General features: G+C 40.0%; 1 protein-coding gene across 1 annotated transcript; it reads left to right on the forward strand.

Moving 5' to 3' along the window:
* The first annotated feature begins 200 nt into the window (after positions 1-200).
* LOC143363823 (uncharacterized) lies at positions 201-1,698 on the forward strand. Its single transcript, XM_076804353.1, has 3 exons — positions 201-321; positions 849-1,558; positions 1,672-1,698. Exons 2-3 carry the CDS (start codon positions 893-895, stop codon positions 1,696-1,698), a joined length of 693 nt encoding a protein of 230 aa, XP_076660468.1. The 5' UTR covers positions 201-321; positions 849-892.
* The last annotated feature ends 16,791 nt before the right edge of the window (positions 1,699-18,489 follow it).

Genomic DNA, 18,489 nt, shown 5'->3' on the forward strand with positions numbered 1-18,489 from the left:
AAGGGAAAAGGGTCAGAATGGGGTATATGAAGATTTGGATAGAAGGAAAGATGTGGAGATGGGATGAGAAGGAGAAGACATTGAAGGACAGCGAGGGAAACGAGTGGGGAGCGAGAGAGAAGGGGAGAGAGAAGTAAAGAAAAGGGATAAAGAGGAGCTGAAGACGGAGGGAGGGAAGAAGGGGAAGGGAAGGGAAAATAAAAAACTGAAAATCGGCTTCTGGAACATAGCAGGAATGAAAGGGAAAGATGAAGGATTCTGGAAGGACCTAGAGCGATGGGATGTAATGGTGCTGCTGGAGACATGGGTGGAAGAAAAGATGTGGGAAAAAGTGGAAAGAAGATTACCACAGGGGTATGTTTGGAAAAAGCAATGGGCAGTTAGGGATAGTAAAATAGGGAGAGCAAAAGGGGGAATGGTGTTAGGAATGAGAAAAGAAATTACATGCGAAAAGAAGAGCGAGGGAGAGTCAAAGGATATAGAAGGAATAATAGAAGGAAGTGTAAGGATAGGAGAAGAAGAATGGAAGATACTAGGGGTATATGTAAACAAAGACATTGAACGGAAGATGAAAGTACTGAGGGACTGGTGGGATACAGGAAGGGACGAAAGACTAATTGTAGGAGGAGATTTTAACGCGAGGACAGGCAGGGAAGGAGGAGAAGTAAGGCAGGAAGAAGATGAGGGGGAAGGCTGCAGGGAGTCAAAAGACAAGAAAGTAAATGGAGAAGGGAGGAAGCTAATAAGAACGCTAGGAGAATTAGGATTAGAAATAATGAATGGAGGGATAGAAGGAGACGAGAGAGGAGAGTACACATATATAGGACAGAGAGGAAGGACGGTAATAGATTACGTGATAGGAGACAAAAGAACACGAGAAGGGATAGAGAGCATGGTGATAGAGGAAAGGGTAGAATCAGATCACCTACCGGTAGTGTTAACAATGAAGAAAGGACAAAAGGAAAAGGAAAGGGAGATAAGAAAGAAGGATAAGAAAGGAGCGCAAAGAGTAGAATGGGGAAGAGAGGGAAAAGAAAAATTTAGAAGGTTAACAGAGGAAATAGAAGTAACAGGGGAAGAGATAGGGGAAAGACTAGGAGAACTAGAAAGAAAGATCAAGAGTGTAATAGAAGAAATAAGGAGTACTGAGGGCATGAAAGAGTCGAAAAGGAGAGGATGGTGGGATAAGGAATGCATAGAAAGAAAGAAGGAACTAAGAAGGGCATTAAGGAAATGGAAAGAAGGGAAAGATGAAGAAGAGGGATATAGAAGAATGAAAAACAAATACAAAAAACTGTGTGAAGAGAAAAAAGAGCAGGAGAGAGAAAAGATACTAACGGAAGCAGGGAAAGCGAGGACAGAAGGAAAGGTATGGGATTTTCTAAGAAAGATGGGAGGTGGAAAAGGAAAAGCACAAACGAAAGAGATAGAAATGGAAAAATGGAAGGAGTATTTTATGGGGCTACTAGGAGGAGTAGAAAACAAGATAGAGGGGGGAGGCAGGAGGAAAAGAAGCGAGAAAAGCAATGAAGAGATAGGAAGAGATGAGATAGAAAGAGCAATAAAAGGATTGAAAGATGGGAAAGCAGCAGGGGAGGATGAGATGGGAAATGAGATTTGGAAATATGGAGGAGAAAATATAAGGAATGAAGTGTGGAAAATATGCAATAGGGTATGGAATGGAGAAGGATGGCCTGAAGAGTGGAAAGTAGGTGTCGTGGTGCCGATAAAAAAGAAGGGGGATGGAAAGTCAGTCGAATGCTATAGAGGGGTAACGCTACTGAATACGTTGTACAAGATATATACAATTATATTAGAGGAGAGGCTGGAGAGAGAAGTAAAAGAGAAGAGGATGGTGCCAGAGAACCAGACAGGATTTAGAAAGGAGAAAGGGACGATAGACAATATATATGTAGTAAATTATATAGTAAACAGGGAACTGGCGAAGAAAAAGGGAAGGTTAATAGGATGCTTTGTAGACCTGAAGGCAGCATTTGACAGCGTGAATAGGAGAATATTGTGGAAAGCATTAGAGGAGAGAGGTGTGAGTGAAGGAATTAGGGAAAGAATAGAAGAAGTGTATAGAGAGACAACATCTAAGGTGAAAGTAGGAGGCGAAATGGGAGAAAAGTTCTGGGTAGGAAGAGGGGTAAGGCAAGGATGTCCGCTAAGCGCGAAGCTTTTTATACTGCTTATGGCCGACCTAGAGGAAAGAATGAGGAAGAGGGGGAAAGGTGGGGTGGAGATTAGGGGAAGAATGCTATACACTTTACAATATGCGGATGACCTCGTGCTGCTGGCGAAAGAGGAGAGCGGGATGAAATTAATGATAGAGGAATTCAGAAGATATATAAAAGAGAAGGGACTAGAAGTAAACAGAGAAAAAACGAAGATAATAAGATTCGAAAGAAGAAGGCAAGAGAAAAAGACGTGGAGATGGGGGGATGGAACGGTAGAAGAAATAGACGAGATAAAATATCTCGGGTACGTATTCAGGAAAAATGGGGGACAAGAAAGACAGATAGAGGACAGAACAAGGAAAGGTGGAGGAGTGATGAAAAGTGTGTGGGGGATAGGGAAAAGATATTTTAAAAACAAATACAAAAGAAGAGAATGGTTCTTCGACGCACTGATATGGCCAGTGATGGCATACGGTGTGGAGATCTGGGGATGGGAGGAAAGAATGGAGATAGAGAGGATGCAGGAAAGGTATATAAGATGGGTGCTAGGGGTAGAGTGGACAACACCAGGGTATATGGTAAGGGAAGAGACGAAAAGAGAGAAAATGAGAGTGAGGGGCGCGAAGAGGGCATGGAAGTTTGAAGAAAAGTTGAGAGCTGGAAAAGGAAGCGAATGGGCAAGACAATGTCTAAAGGAGATAGAAGAGAGAGCTACGGGAGGAAAGAAGATGTCAAAATGGGAGATAGGGAGGAAGAAATATATAGAGGAAAGGGGGAATAGAAGAATATTAGAGGAGGGAGATAAGGAAGAGAGGGAAGAAGAGTGGGGAAGGATAGAGAAAAGAGAAAAAGAGAAAGAGGAAGAGGAAAACTGGAAGAGGGTAATGGAGTCTAGGTATAATACATGGTATAAAGAGATAAGGACAAAGGAAAGACCCGAATACCTAGAAAAAGGATCAAAAGAAGAAAAATGGACGAGGATAGCAAGGTACAGGTTGGGGAATGAAATGAGGGGAGGAAGGTACTGGGGGGAAGAGGAGGTGAGACGGTGCAGAAGGTGCGGGTACGAAGAAGAGACGTGGGAACACGTGTTGGAAAGGTGCTCGAGAGATCAAGGGATGGAAGTAGGAATGCAAGAGAAGGTGAAGGAAATACTGGCTGAGGACGGGAGAGGAGAAGAGTGGATGAAAAAATTAGACCGGGAGAGAAAAGAGATACAGGACGGAAAGTATCAATGAGAGGGTGAGAAAGGAGGATGCAGGAGTGAAAGGAAGAATGAGTGAGTGAATGGAAGAATGAGTGAGTGAAAGCGAAAAGAAAGAAATGTAAAGGGAACGGGATCCCTATGTAACCCGTAAGGGAACATTAAATATACATACATACATACATACATACCCTCTATCCTATACTATCCTCTATAGTATCGTATCCTCCATCCTATAATATCGTATATCCTATCCTATCCTCTATTCTATCCTCTCCTCTATCCTATCCTATCCTCTATCCTTTCCTATCCTCTATCCTATCCTATCCTCTATCCTATCCTCTCCTCTATCCTATCCTATCCTATCCTATCCTCTATCCCATATTATCCTCAATACTATTCAATTCTCTATCCTACCCTCTATCCTATCCTATCCTCTATCGTATCGTATCCTCTATCCTATCCAATCCTCTATCCTATCATCTATCCTATCCTATCCTCAATCCTATCCTATCCTTTATCCTATTCTACCCTCTATCCTATCCTATCCTCTGTTCTATCCCATCCTCTATCCTATCCTATCCTCTATCGTATCGTATCCTCTATCCCATCCAATTCTCTATCCTACCCTCTATCCTATCCTATCCTCTATCGTATCGTATACTCTATCCTATTCTATTCTCTATACTATCCTATCCTCAATCCTATCCTATCCTCTACCCTATCCTATCCTCTATCCTGTCCTATCCTCAATCCTATCCTATACTTTATCGTATCGTATCCTCTATCCTATCCAATCCTCTATCCTATCATCTATCCTATCCTATCCTCAATCCTATCCTATCCTCTATCCTATTCTATTCTCTATACTATCCTATCCTCAATCCTATCCTATCCTCTACCCTATCCTATCCTCTATCCTGTCCTATCCTCAATCCTATCCTATACTCTATCCTATCATTTCCTCTATCCTATCCTATTCCATATCCTATCCTATCCTCTATCCTATCCTATCCTCTGCCCTACCCTATCCTCTATCCTATCCTATCCTCTATCGTATCGTATCCTCTATCCCATCCAATTCTCTATCCTACCCTCTATCCTATCTTATCCTCTATCGTATCGTATCCTCTATCCTATCCAATCATCTATCCTATCATCTATCCTATCCTATCCTCAATCCTATCCTATCCTCTATCCTATTCTATCCTCTATCCTACCCTATCCTCTGTCCTATCCCATCCTCTATCCTATCCTATCCTCTATCGTATCGTATCCTCTATCCTTATCCAATTCTCTATCCTACCCTCTATCCTATCTTATCCTCTATCGTATCGTATCCTCTATCCTATCCAATCCTCTATGATATCATCTATCCTATCCTATCCTCTACCCTATCCTATCCTCTATCCTATCCTATCCTCTATCCTGTCGTATCCTCTATCCTATCCTATTCTCTATATTATCTTATCCTCTATACTATCCTGTACTCTATCCTATCCTATCCTATATCGTATCCTATCCTCTATCCTATCCAATCCTATGCTATCCTCTATCCTATCCTATCCTGAATCCTATCCTATCCTCTATCGTATTCTATTCTCTATCCTATCCTATCCTCTATCCTATCCTATCCTCTATCCTATCCTATCCTCTATCCTGTCCTATCCTCTATCCTGTCCTATCCTCTATCCTATCCTATTCTCTATATTATCTTATCCTCTATACTATCCTGTACTCTATTCTATCCGATCCTCTATCTTATCCTCTCCTCTACCCTATCCTATCCTCTATCTTATCCTATCCTCTATCCTATCCTATCCTCTGTCCTATCCCATCCTCTATCCTATCCTATCCTCTATCGTATCGTATCCTCTATCCCATCCAATTCTCTATCCTACCCTCTATCCTATCATATCCTCTATCCTATCCCCTCCTCTATCCTATCCAATCCTCTATCCTATCCTCTATCCTATCCTCCATCGTATAATATCCTCTCTCCTATAATATGCTCTATCCTATCCTCTATCCTATCCTATCCTGAATCCTATCCTATCCTCTATCGTATTCTATCCTCTATCCTATCCTATTCTCTATCCTATCCTATCCTCTGTCCTATCCTATCCTCTATCCTACCCTATCCTCTATCCTATGATATCATCTATCCTATCCAATCGCCTATCCTATCGTCTATCCTATCCTATCCTCTATAATATCGTATCCTCCATCCTATAATATCATATATCCTATCCTATCCTCTATCCTATCCTATCCTCTATCCTATCCTATCCTCTATCCTATCCTATCCTCTATCCTATCCTATCCTCTATCGTTTCCTATCCTCTATCCTATCCTATTCTCTATATTATCTTATCCTCTATACTATCCTGTACTCTATTCTATCTTATCCTCTATCTTATCCTATCCTCTACCATATCCTATCCTCTATCCTATCCTATCCTATCCTATCCTCTATCCCATAATATCCTCAATCCTATTCAATTCTCTATCCTACCCTCTATCCTATCCTATCCTCTATCCTATCCCATCCTCTATCCTATCCTATCCTCTATCGTATCGTATCGTCTATCCCATCCAATTCTCTATCCTACCCTCTATCCTATCTTATCCTCTATCGTATCGTATCCTCTATCCTAACCAATCATCTATCCTATCCTATCCTCAATCCTATCCTATCCTCTATCCTATTCTATCCTCTATCCTATCCTATCCTCTGTCCTATCCCATCCTCTATCCTATCCTATCCTCTATCGTATCGTATCCTCTATCCTATCCTATCCTATCCAATCCTTTATCCCATAATATCCTCAATCCTATCCAATCCTCTATCCTATCCTCTATCCTATCCTATCCTCTATCACTATCCTATTCTCTATCCTATCCTATCCTCTGTCCTATCCCATCCTCTATCCTATCCTATCCTCTATCGTATCGTATCCTCTATCCCATCCAATTCTCTATCCTATCATCGATCCTATCCTATCATCTATCCTAGCCTATCATATCCTATATCCTATCCTATCCTCAATCCTATCCTATCCTCTATCCTAGCCTATCATATCCTATATCCTATCCTATCCTCTATCCTATCCTATCCTCTATCCTATCCTATCCTCTATCCTGTCCTATCCTCTATGCTATCCTATTCTCCATATTATCTTATCCTCTATACTATCCTGTACTCTATTCTATCCTATCCTCTATCTTATCCTATCCTCAATCCTATCCAATCCTCCATCGTATAATATCCTCTATCCTATCGTCTATCCTATCCTATCCTCTATCCTATCCGATCCTCAATCCTATCCTATCCTCTATCCTATCCTATCCTCTATCCTATCCACTTCTCTATCCTACCCTCTATCCTAGCCTATCCTCTATCGTATGGTATCCTCTATCCTATCCAATCCTCTATCCTGTCATCTATCCTACCCTATCCTCTATCTTATCCTATCCTCTATCCTGTCCTATCCTCTATGCTATCCTATTCTCTATATTATCTTATCCTCTATACTATCCTGTACTCTATTCTATCCTATCCTCTATCTTATCCTATCCTCAATACTATCCAATCCTCCATCGTATAATATCCTCTATCCTATCGTCTATCCTATCCTATCCTCTATCCTATCCGATCCTCAATCCTATCCTATCCTCTATCCTATCCTATCCTCTATCCTATCCACTTCTCTATCCTACCCTCTATCCTAGCCTATCCTCTATCGTATGGTATCCTCTATCCTATCCAATCCTCTATCCTATCATCTATCCTACCCTATCCTCTATCTTATCCTATCCTCTACCCTATCCTATCCTCTATCCTATCCTATTCTCTATCCTATCCTATCCTCTGTCCTATCCTATCCTCTATCCTACCCTATCCTCTATCCTATGATATCATCTATCCTATCCAATCGCCTATCCTATCGTCTATCCTATCCTATCCTCTATAATATCGTATCCTCCATCCTATAATATCATATATCCTATCCTATCCTCTATCCTATCCTATCCTCTATCCTATCCTATCCTCTATCCTATCCTATCCTCTATCCTATCCTATCCTCTATCGTTTCCTATCCTCTATCCTATCCTATTCTCTATATTATCTTATCCTCTATACTATCCTGTACTCTATTCTATCTTATCCTCTATCTTATCCTATCCTCTACCATATCCTATCCTCTATCCTATCCTATCCTATCCTATCCTCTATCCCATAATATCCTCAATCCTATTCAATTCTCTATCCTACCCTCTATCCTATCCTATCCTCTATCCTATCCCATCCTCTATCCTATCCTATCCTCTATCGTATCGTATCGTCTATCCCATCCAATTCTCTATCCTACCCTCTATCCTATCTTATCCTCTATCGTATCGTATCCTCTATCCTAACCAATCATCTATCCTATCCTATCCTCAATCCTATCCTATCCTCTATCCTATTCTATCCTCTATCCTATCCTATCCTCTGTCCTATCCCATCCTCTATCCTATCCTATCCTCTATCGTATCGTATCCTCTATCCTATCCTATCCTATCCAATCCTTTATCCCATAATATCCTCAATCCTATCCAATCCTCTATCCTATCCTCTATCCTATCCTATCCTCTATCACTATCCTATTCTCTATCCTATCCTATCCTCTGTCCTATCCCATCCTCTATCCTATCCTATCCTCTATCGTATCGTATCCTCTATCCCATCCAATTCTCTATCCTATCATCGATCCTATCCTATCATCTATCCTAGCCTATCATATCCTATATCCTATCCTATCCTCAATCCTATCCTATCCTCTATCCTAGCCTATCATATCCTATATCCTATCCTATCCTCTATCCTATCCTATCCTCTATCCTATCCTATCCTCTATCCTGTCCTATCCTCTATGCTATCCTATTCTCCATATTATCTTATCCTCTATACTATCCTGTACTCTATTCTATCCTATCCTCTATCTTATCCTATCCTCAATCCTATCCAATCCTCCATCGTATAATATCCTCTATCCTATCGTCTATCCTATCCTATCCTCTATCCTATCCGATCCTCAATCCTATCCTATCCTCTATCCTATCCTATCCTCTATCCTATCCACTTCTCTATCCTACCCTCTATCCTAGCCTATCCTCTATCGTATGGTATCCTCTATCCTATCCAATCCTCTATCCTATCATCTATCCTACCCTATCCTCTATCTTATCCTATCCTCTATCCTGTCCTATCCTCTATGCTATCCTATTCTCTATATTATCTTATCCTCTATACTATCCTGTACTCTATTCTATCCTATCCTCTATCTTATCCTATCCTCAATCCTATCCAATCCTCCATCGTATAATATCCTCTATCCTATCGTCTATCCTATCCTATCCTCTATCCTATCCGATCCTCAATCCTATCCTATCCTCTATCCTATCCTATCCTCTATCCTATCCACTTCTCTATCCTACCCTCTATCCTAGCCTATCCTCTATCGTATGGTATCCTCTATCCTATCCAATCCTCTATCCTATCATCTATCCTACCCTATCCTCTATCTTATCCTATCCTCTACCCTATCCTATCCTCTATCCTATCCTATTCTCTATCCTATCCTATCCTCTGTCCTATCCTATCCTCTATCCTACCCTATCCTCTATCCTATGATATCATCTATCCTATCCAATCGCCTATCCTATCGTCTATCCTATCCTATCCTCTATAATATCGTATCCTCAATCCTATAATATCATATATCCTATCCTATCCTCTATCCTATCCTATCCTCTATCCTATATCCTATCCTCTATCCTATCCTATCCTCTATCGTTTCCTATCCTCTATCCTATCCTATTCTCTATATTATCTTATCCTCTATACTATCCTGTACTCTATTCTATCCTATCCTCTATCTTATCCTATCCTCTACCATATCCTATCCTCTATCCTATCCTATCCTATCCTATCCTCTATCCCATAATATCCTCAATCCTATTCAATTCTCTATCCTACCCTCTATCCTATCCTATCCTCTATCGTATCGTATCCTCTATCCTATCCAATCCTCTATCCTATCATCTATCCTACCCTATCCTCTATCTTATCCTATCCTCTATCCTGTCCTATCCTCTATGCTATCCTATTCTCTATATTATCTTATCCTCTATACTATCCTGTACTCTATTCTATCCTATCCTCTATCTTATCCTATCCTCAATCCTATCCAATCCTCCATCGTATAATATCCTCTATCCTATCGTCTATCCTATCCTATCCTCTATCCTATCCGATCCTCAATCCTATCCTATCCTCTATCCTATCCTATCCTCTATCCTATCCACTTCTCTATCCTACCCTCTATCCTAGCCTATCCTCTATCGTATGGTATCCTCTATCCTATCCAATCCTCTATCCTATCATCTATCCTACCCTATCCTCTATCTTATCCTATCCTCTACCCTATCCTATCCTCTATCCTATCCTATTCTCTATCCTATCCTATCCTCTGTCCTATCCTATCCTCTATCCTACCCTATCCTCTATCCTATGATATCATCTATCCTATCCAATCGCCTATCCTATCGTCTATCCTATCCTATCCTCTATAATATCGTATCCTCAATCCTATAATATCATATATCCTATCCTATCCTCTATCCTATCCTATCCTCTATCCTATATCCTATCCTCTATCCTATCCTATCCTCTATCGTTTCCTATCCTCTATCCTATCCTATTCTCTATATTATCTTATCCTCTATACTATCCTGTACTCTATTCTATCCTATCCTCTATCTTATCCTATCCTCTACCATATCCTATCCTCAATCCTATCCTATTCTATCCTCTATCCTATCCTATCCTCTATTATATCCTATCCTCTATCCTATCCTATCCTCTATCCTATCCTATCCTCTATCCTATCCTATCCTCTATCCTATCCTATCCTCTATCCTACCCTATCCTCTATCCTATCCACTCCTCTATCCTATCCTATCCTATCCTATCCTCTATCCCATAATATCCTCAATCCTATTCAATTCTCTATCCTACCCTCTATCCTATCCTATCCTCTATCGTATCTTATCCTCTATCCCATCCAATTCTCTATCCTACCCTCTATATTATCTTATCCTCTATCGTATCGTATCCTCTATCCTATCCAATCCTCTATCCTATCATCTATCCTATTCTATCCTATATCCTATCCTATCCTCTATCCTATCCTATCCTCTATCCTATCCTATCCTCTATCCTGTCCTATCCTCTATCCTATCCTATTCTCTATATTATCTTATCCTCTATACTATCCTGTGCTCTATTCTATCCTATCCTCTATTTTATCCTATCATCTAGCCTATCCTATCCTCTGTCCTATCCTATCCTATCCTATCCTCTATCCTATAATATCCTCTATCCTATAATATCCTCAATCCTATTCAATTCTCTATCCTACCCTCTATCCTATCCTATCCTCTATCGTATCGTATCCTCTATCCTATCCAATCCTCTATCCTATCATCTATCCTATCCTATCCTCTATTATATCCTATCCTCTATCCTATCCTATCCTCTATCCTATCCTATACTCAATCCTATCCTATCCTCTATCCTATTCTATCCTCTATCCTATCCTATCCTCTGTCCTAACCCATCCTCTATCCTATCCTATCCTCTATCGTATCTTATCCTCTATCCCATCCAATTCTCTATCCTACCCTCTATCCTATCTTATCCTCTATCGTATCGTATCCTCTATCCTATCCAATCCTCTATCCTATCATCTATCCTATTCTATCCTATATCCTATCCTATCCTCTATCCTATCCTATCCTCTATCCTATCCTATCCTCTATCCTGTCCTATCCTCTATCCTAGCCTATCATATCCTATATCCTATCCTATCCTCTATCCTATCCTATCCTCTATCCTATCCTATCCTCTATCCTGTCCTATCCTCTATCCTATCCTATTCTCTATATTATCTTATCCTCTATACTATCCTGTACTCTATTCTATCCTATCCTCTATCTTATCCTATCCTCAATCCTATCCTATCCTCCATCGTATAATATCCTCTATCCTATCGTCTATCCTATCCTATCCTCTATCCTATCCGATCCTCAATCCTATCCTATCCTCTATCCTATCCTATCCTCTATCCTATCCAATTCTCTATCCTACCCTCTATCCTAGCCTATCCTCTATCGTATGGTATCCTCTATCCTATCCAATCCTCTATCCTATCATCTATCCTACCCTATCCTCTATCTTATCCTATCCTCTACCCTATCCTATCCTCTATCCTATCCTATTCTCTATCCTATCCTATCCTCTGTCCTATCCTATCCTCTATCCTACCCTATCCTCTATCCTATGATATCATCTATCCTATCCAATCGCCTATCCTATCGTCTATCCTATCCTATCCTCTATAATATCGTATCCTCCATCCTATAATATCATATATCCTATCCTATCCTCTATCCTATCCTATCCTCTATCCTATCCTATCCTCTATCCTATCCTATCCTCTATCCTGTCCTATCCTCTATCCTATCCTATTCTCTATATTATCTTATCCTCTATACTATCCTGTACTCTATTCTATCCTATCGTCTATCTTATCCTATCCTCTACCATATCCTATCCTCAATCCTATCCTATCCTCCATCGTATAATATCCTCTATCCTATCGTCTATCCTATCCTATCCTCTATCCTATCATCTATCCTACCCTATCCTCTATCTTATCCTATCCTCTACCCTATCCTATCCTCTATCCTATCCTATTCTCTATCTTATCCTATCCTCTGTCCTATCCTATCCTCTATCCTATCCTATCCTCTATCCTATGATATCCTCTATCCTATCCAATCCCCTATCCTATCGTCTATCCTATCCTATCCTCTATAATATCGTATCCTCCATCCTATAATAACATATATCCTATCCTATGCTCTATCCTATCCTATCCTCTATCCTATCCTATCCTCTATCCTATCCTATCCTCTATCCTGTCCTATCCTCTATCCTATCCTATTCTCTATATTATCTTATCCTCTATACTATCCTGTACTCTATTCTATCCTATCCTCTATCTTATCCTATCCTCTACCATATCCTATCCTCAATCCTATCCTATCCTCCATCGTATAATATCCTCTATCCTATCGTCCATCCTATCCTATCCTCTATCCTATCCGATCCTCAATCCTATCCTATCCTCTATCCTATCCTATCCTCTATCCTATCCAATTCTCTATCCTACCCTCTATCCTAGCCTATCCTCTATCGTATGGTATCCTCTATCCTATCCTATCCTCTATCCTATCCTATCCTCTATCCTGTCCTATCCTCTATCCTATCCTATTCTCTATATTATCTTATCCTCTATACTATCCTGTACTCTATTCTATCCTATCCTCTATCTTATCCTATCCTCAATCCTATCCTATCCTCCATCGTATAATATCCTCTATCCTATCGTCTATCCTATCCTATCCTCTATCTTATCCGATCCTCAATCCTATCCTATCCTCTATCCTATCCTATCCTCTATCCTATCCAATTCTCTATCCTACCCTCTATCCTAGCCTATCCTCTATCGTATGGTATCCTCTATCCTATCCAATCCTCTATCCTATCATCTATCCTACCCTATCCTCTATCTTATCCTATCCTCTACCCTATCCTATCCTCTATCCTATCCTATTCTCTATCCTATCCTATCCTCTGTCCTATCCTATCCTCTATCCTACCCTATCCTCTATCCTATGATATCATCTATCCTATCCAATCGCCTATCCTATCGTCTATCCTATCCTATCCTCTATAATATCGTATCCTCCATCCTATAATATCATATATCCTATCCTATCCTCTATCCTATCCTATCCTCTATCCTATCCTATCCTCTATCGTGTCCTATCCTCTATCCTATCCTATTCTCTATATTATCTTATCCTCTATACTATCCTGTACTCTATTCTATCCTATCCTCTATCTTATCCTATCCTCTACCATATCCTATCCTCAATCCTATCCTATCCTCCATCGTATAATATCCTCTATCCTATCGTCTATCCTATCCCATCCTCTATCCTATCATCTATCCTACCCTATCCTCTATCTTATCCTATCCTCTACCCTATCCTATCCTCTATCCTATCCTATTCTCTATCCTATCCTATCCTCTGTCCTATCCTATCCTCTATCCTCTCCTATCCTCTATCCTATGATATCCTCTATCCTATCCAATCCCCTATCCTATCGTCTATCCTATCCTATCCTATATAATATCGTATCCTCCATCCTATAATATCATATATCCTATCCTATCCTCTATCCTATCCTATCCTCTATCCTATCCTATCGTCTATCCTATCCTATCCTCTATCCTATCCGATCCTCAATCCTATCCTATCCTCTATCCTATCCTATCCTCTATCCTATCCAATTCTCTATCCTACCCTCTATCCTAGCCTATCCTCTATCGTATGGTATCCTCTATCCTATCCAATCCTCTATCCTAGCCTATCATTTCCTCTATCCTATCCTATCCTCTATCCTATCCTATCCTCTATCCTATCCTATCCTCTATCCTATCCTATCCTCTGTCCTATCCCATTCTCTATCCTATCCTATCCTCTATCGTATCGTATCCTCTATTCCATCCAATTCTCTATCCTATCATCTATCCTATCCTACCCTCTATCCTAGCCTATCCTCTATCGTATGGTATCCTCTATCCTATCCAATCCTCTATCCTATCATCTATCCTACCCTATCCTCTATCTTATCCTATCCTCTACCCTATCCTATCCTCTATCCTATCCTATTCTCTATCCTATCCTATCCTCTGTCCTATCCTATCCTCTATCCTACCCTATCCTCTATCCTATGATATCCTCTATCCTATCCAATCGCCTATCCTATCCTCTATCCTATCCAATTCTCTATCCTACCCTCTATCCTAGCCTATCCTCTATCGTATGGTATCCTCTATCCTATCCAATCCTCTATCCTATCATCTATCCTACCCTATCCTCTATCTTATCCTATCCTCTACCCTATCCTATCCTCTATCCTATCCTATCCTCTATCCTATCCTATCCTCTATCCTATGATATCCTCTATCCTATCCAATCCCCTATCCTATCCTCTATAATATCGTATCCTCCATCCTATAATATCATATATCCTATCCTATCCTCTATCCTATCCTATCCTCTATCCTATCCTATCCTCTATCCTATCCTATCCTCTATCCTGTCCTATCCTCTATCCTATCCTATTCTCTATATTATCTTATCCTCTATACTATCCTGTACTCTATTCTATCCTATCCTCTATCTTATCCTATCCTCTACCATATCCTATCCTCTATCCTATCCTATCCTATCCTATCCTCTATCCCATAATATCCTCAATCCTATTCAATTCTCTATCCTACCCTCTATCCTATCCTATCCTCTATCGTATCGTATCCTCTATCCTATCCAATCCTCTATCCTATCATCTATCCTATCCTATCCTCAATCCTATCCTATTCTATCCTCTATCCTATCCTATCCTCTATTATATCCTATCCTCTATCCTATCCTATCCTCTATCCTATCCTATCCTCTATCCTATCCTATCCTCTATCCTATCCTATCCTCTATCCTACCCTATCCTCTATCCTATCCTCTCCTCTATCCTATCCTATCCTATCCTATCCTCTATCCCATAATATCCTCAATCCTATTCAATTCTCTATCCTACCCTCTATCCTAGCCTATCCTCTATCGTATGGTATCCTCTATCCTATCCAATCCTCTATCCTATCATCTATCCTACCCTATCCTCTATCTTATCCTATCCTCTACCCTATCCTATCCTCTATCCTATCCTATTCTCTATCCTATCCTATCCTCTGTCCTATCCTATCCTCTATCCTACCCTATCCTCTATCCTATGATATCCTCTATCCTATCCAATCGCCTATCCTATCCTCTATCCTATCCAATTCTCTATCCTACCCTCTATCCTAGCCTATCCTCTATCGTATGGTATCCTCTATCCTATCCAATCCTCTATCCTATCATCTATCCTACCCTATCCTCTATCTTATCCTATCCTCTACCCTATCCTATCCTCTATCCTATCCTATCCTCTATCCTATCCTATCCTCTATCCTATGATATCCTCTATCCTATCCAATCCCCTATCCTATCCTCTATAATATCGTATCCTCCATCCTATAATATCATATATCCTATCCTATCCTCTATCCTATCCTATCCTCTATCCTATCCTATCCTCTATCCTATCCTATCCTCTATCCTGTCCTATCCTCTATCCTATCCTATTCTCTATATTATCTTATCCTCTATACTATCCTGTACTCTATTCTATCCTATCCTCTATCTTATCCTATCCTCTACCATATCCTATCCTCAATCCTATCCTATCCTCCATCGTATAATATCCTCTATCCTATCGTCTATCCTATCCTATCCTCTATCCTATCCGATCCTCAATCCTATCCTATCCTCTATCCTATCCTATCCTCTATCCTTTAATATCCTCAATCCTATTCAATTCTCTATCCTACCCTCTATCCTATCCTATCCTCTATCGTATCGTATCCTCTATCCTATCCAATCCTCTATCCTATCATCTATCCTATCCTATCCTCAATCCTATCCTATCCCCTATCCTATCCTATCCTCTATCCTATCCTATCGTCTGTCCTATCCTATCCTCTATCCTATCCTATCCTCTATCGTATCGTATCCTCTATCCTATCCAATTCTCTATCCTACCCTATATCCTATCCTACCCTCTATCCTATACTATCCTCTATAATATCGTATCCTCCATCCTATAATATCATATATCCTATCCTATCCTCTATAATATCCTATCCTCTATCCTATCCTATCCTCTAACCTATCCTATCCTCTATCCTATCCTATCCTCTATCCTATCCTATCCTCTATCCTATCCTATCCTATCCTATCCTCTATCCCATAATATCCTCAATCCTATTCAATTCTCTATCCTACCCTCTATCCTATCCTATCCTCTATCGTATCGTATCCTCTATCCTATCCAATCCTCTATCCTATCATCTATCCTATCCTATCCTCAATCCTATCCTATCCTCTATCCTATTCAATCCTCTATCCTATCCTATCCTACGTCCTATCCCATCCTCTATCCTATCCTATCCTCTATCGTATCCTATCCTCTATCCTATCCAATCCTCTATCCTATTATCTATCCTATCCTATCCTCAATCCTATCCTATCCTCTATCCTATTCTATTCTCTATACTATCCTATCCTCTATAGTATCCTATCCTCTATCCTGTCCTATCCTCTAACCTATTATATTCTCTATATTATCTTATCCTCTATACTATCCTGTACTCTATCCTATCCTATCTTCTATCATGTCCTATCATCTATCCTATCCTATTCTCTATATTATCTTATCCTCTATACTATCCTCTCCTCTATCCTATCCTATCCTCTGTCCTATCCTATCCTCTGTCCTATCCTATCCTCTATCCTATTCTATTCTCTATACTATCCTATCCTCTATCCTATCCCATCCTCTATCCTATCCTATCCTCTATCATGTCCTATCATTTATCCTATCCTATTCTCTATATTATCTTATCCTCTATACTATCCTATCCTCTATCCTGTCCTATCCTCTATCCTATCCTATCCTCTATCCTATCCTATACTCAATCCTATCCTATCCTCTATCCTATTCTATCCTCTATCCTATCCTATCCTCTGTCCTAACCCATCCTCTATCCTATCCTATCCTCTATCGTATCTTATCCTCTATCCCATCCAATTCTCTATCCTACCCTCCATCCTATCTTATCCTCTATCGTATCGTATCCTCTATCCTATCCAATCCTCTATCCTATCATCTATCCTATTCTATCCTATATCCTATCCTATCCTCTATCCTATCCTATCCTCTATCCTATCCTATCCTCTATCCTGTCCTATCCTCTATCCTATCCTATTCTCTATATTATCTTATCCTCTATACTATCCTGTGCTCTATTCTATCCTATCCTCTATCTTATCCTATCATCTACCCTATCCTATCCTCTATCCTATCCTATCCTATCCTATCCTCTATCCTATAATATCCTCAATCCAATTCAATTCTCTATCCTACCCTCTATCCTATCCTATCCTCTATCGTATCGTATCCTCTATTCTATCCAATCCTCTATCCTATCATCTATCCTATCCTATCCTCAATCCTATCCTATTCTATCCTCTATCCTATCCTATCCTCTATTATATCCTATCCTCTACCATATCCTATCCTCTATCCTATCCTATCCTATCCTATCCTCTATCCCATAATATCCTCAATCCTATTCAATTCTCTATCCTATCCTCTATCCTATCCTATCCTCTATCCTATCCTATCCTCAATCCTATCCTATCCTCTATCCTATTCTATCCTCTATCCTATCCTAACCTCTGTCCTATCCCATCCTCTATCCTATGCTATCCTCTATCGTATCTTATCCTCTATCCCATCCAAATCTCTATCCTACCCTCTATGCTATCTTATCCTCTATCCTATCGTATCCTCTATCCTATCCAATCCTCTATCCTATCCTATCCTCTATCCTGTCCTATCCTCTATCCTGTCCTATCCTCTATCCTATCCTCTTCTCTATATTATCTTATCCTCTATACTATCCTGTGCTCTATTCTATCCTATCCTCTATCTTCTCCTATCATCTACCCTATCCTATCCTCTATCCTATCCTATCCTATCCTATCCTCTATCCTATAATATCCTCAATCCTATTCAATTCTCTATCCTACCCTCTATCCTATCCTATCCTCTATCGTATCGTATCCTCTATCCTATCCAATTCTCTATCCTACCCTATATCCTATCCTACCCTATATCCTATACTATCCTCTATAATATCGTATCCTCCATCCTATAATATCATATATCCTATCCTATCCTCTATAATATCCTATCCTCTATCCTATCCTATCCTCTAACCTATCCTATCCTCTATCCTATCCTATCCTCTATCCTATCCTATC

The sequence above is a fragment of the Halictus rubicundus genome, unplaced genomic scaffold (assembly GCF_050948215.1).
Source record: "Halictus rubicundus isolate RS-2024b unplaced genomic scaffold, iyHalRubi1_principal scaffold0141, whole genome shotgun sequence".
Classification (NCBI taxonomy): Eukaryota; Metazoa; Arthropoda; class Insecta; order Hymenoptera; family Halictidae; genus Halictus; species Halictus rubicundus.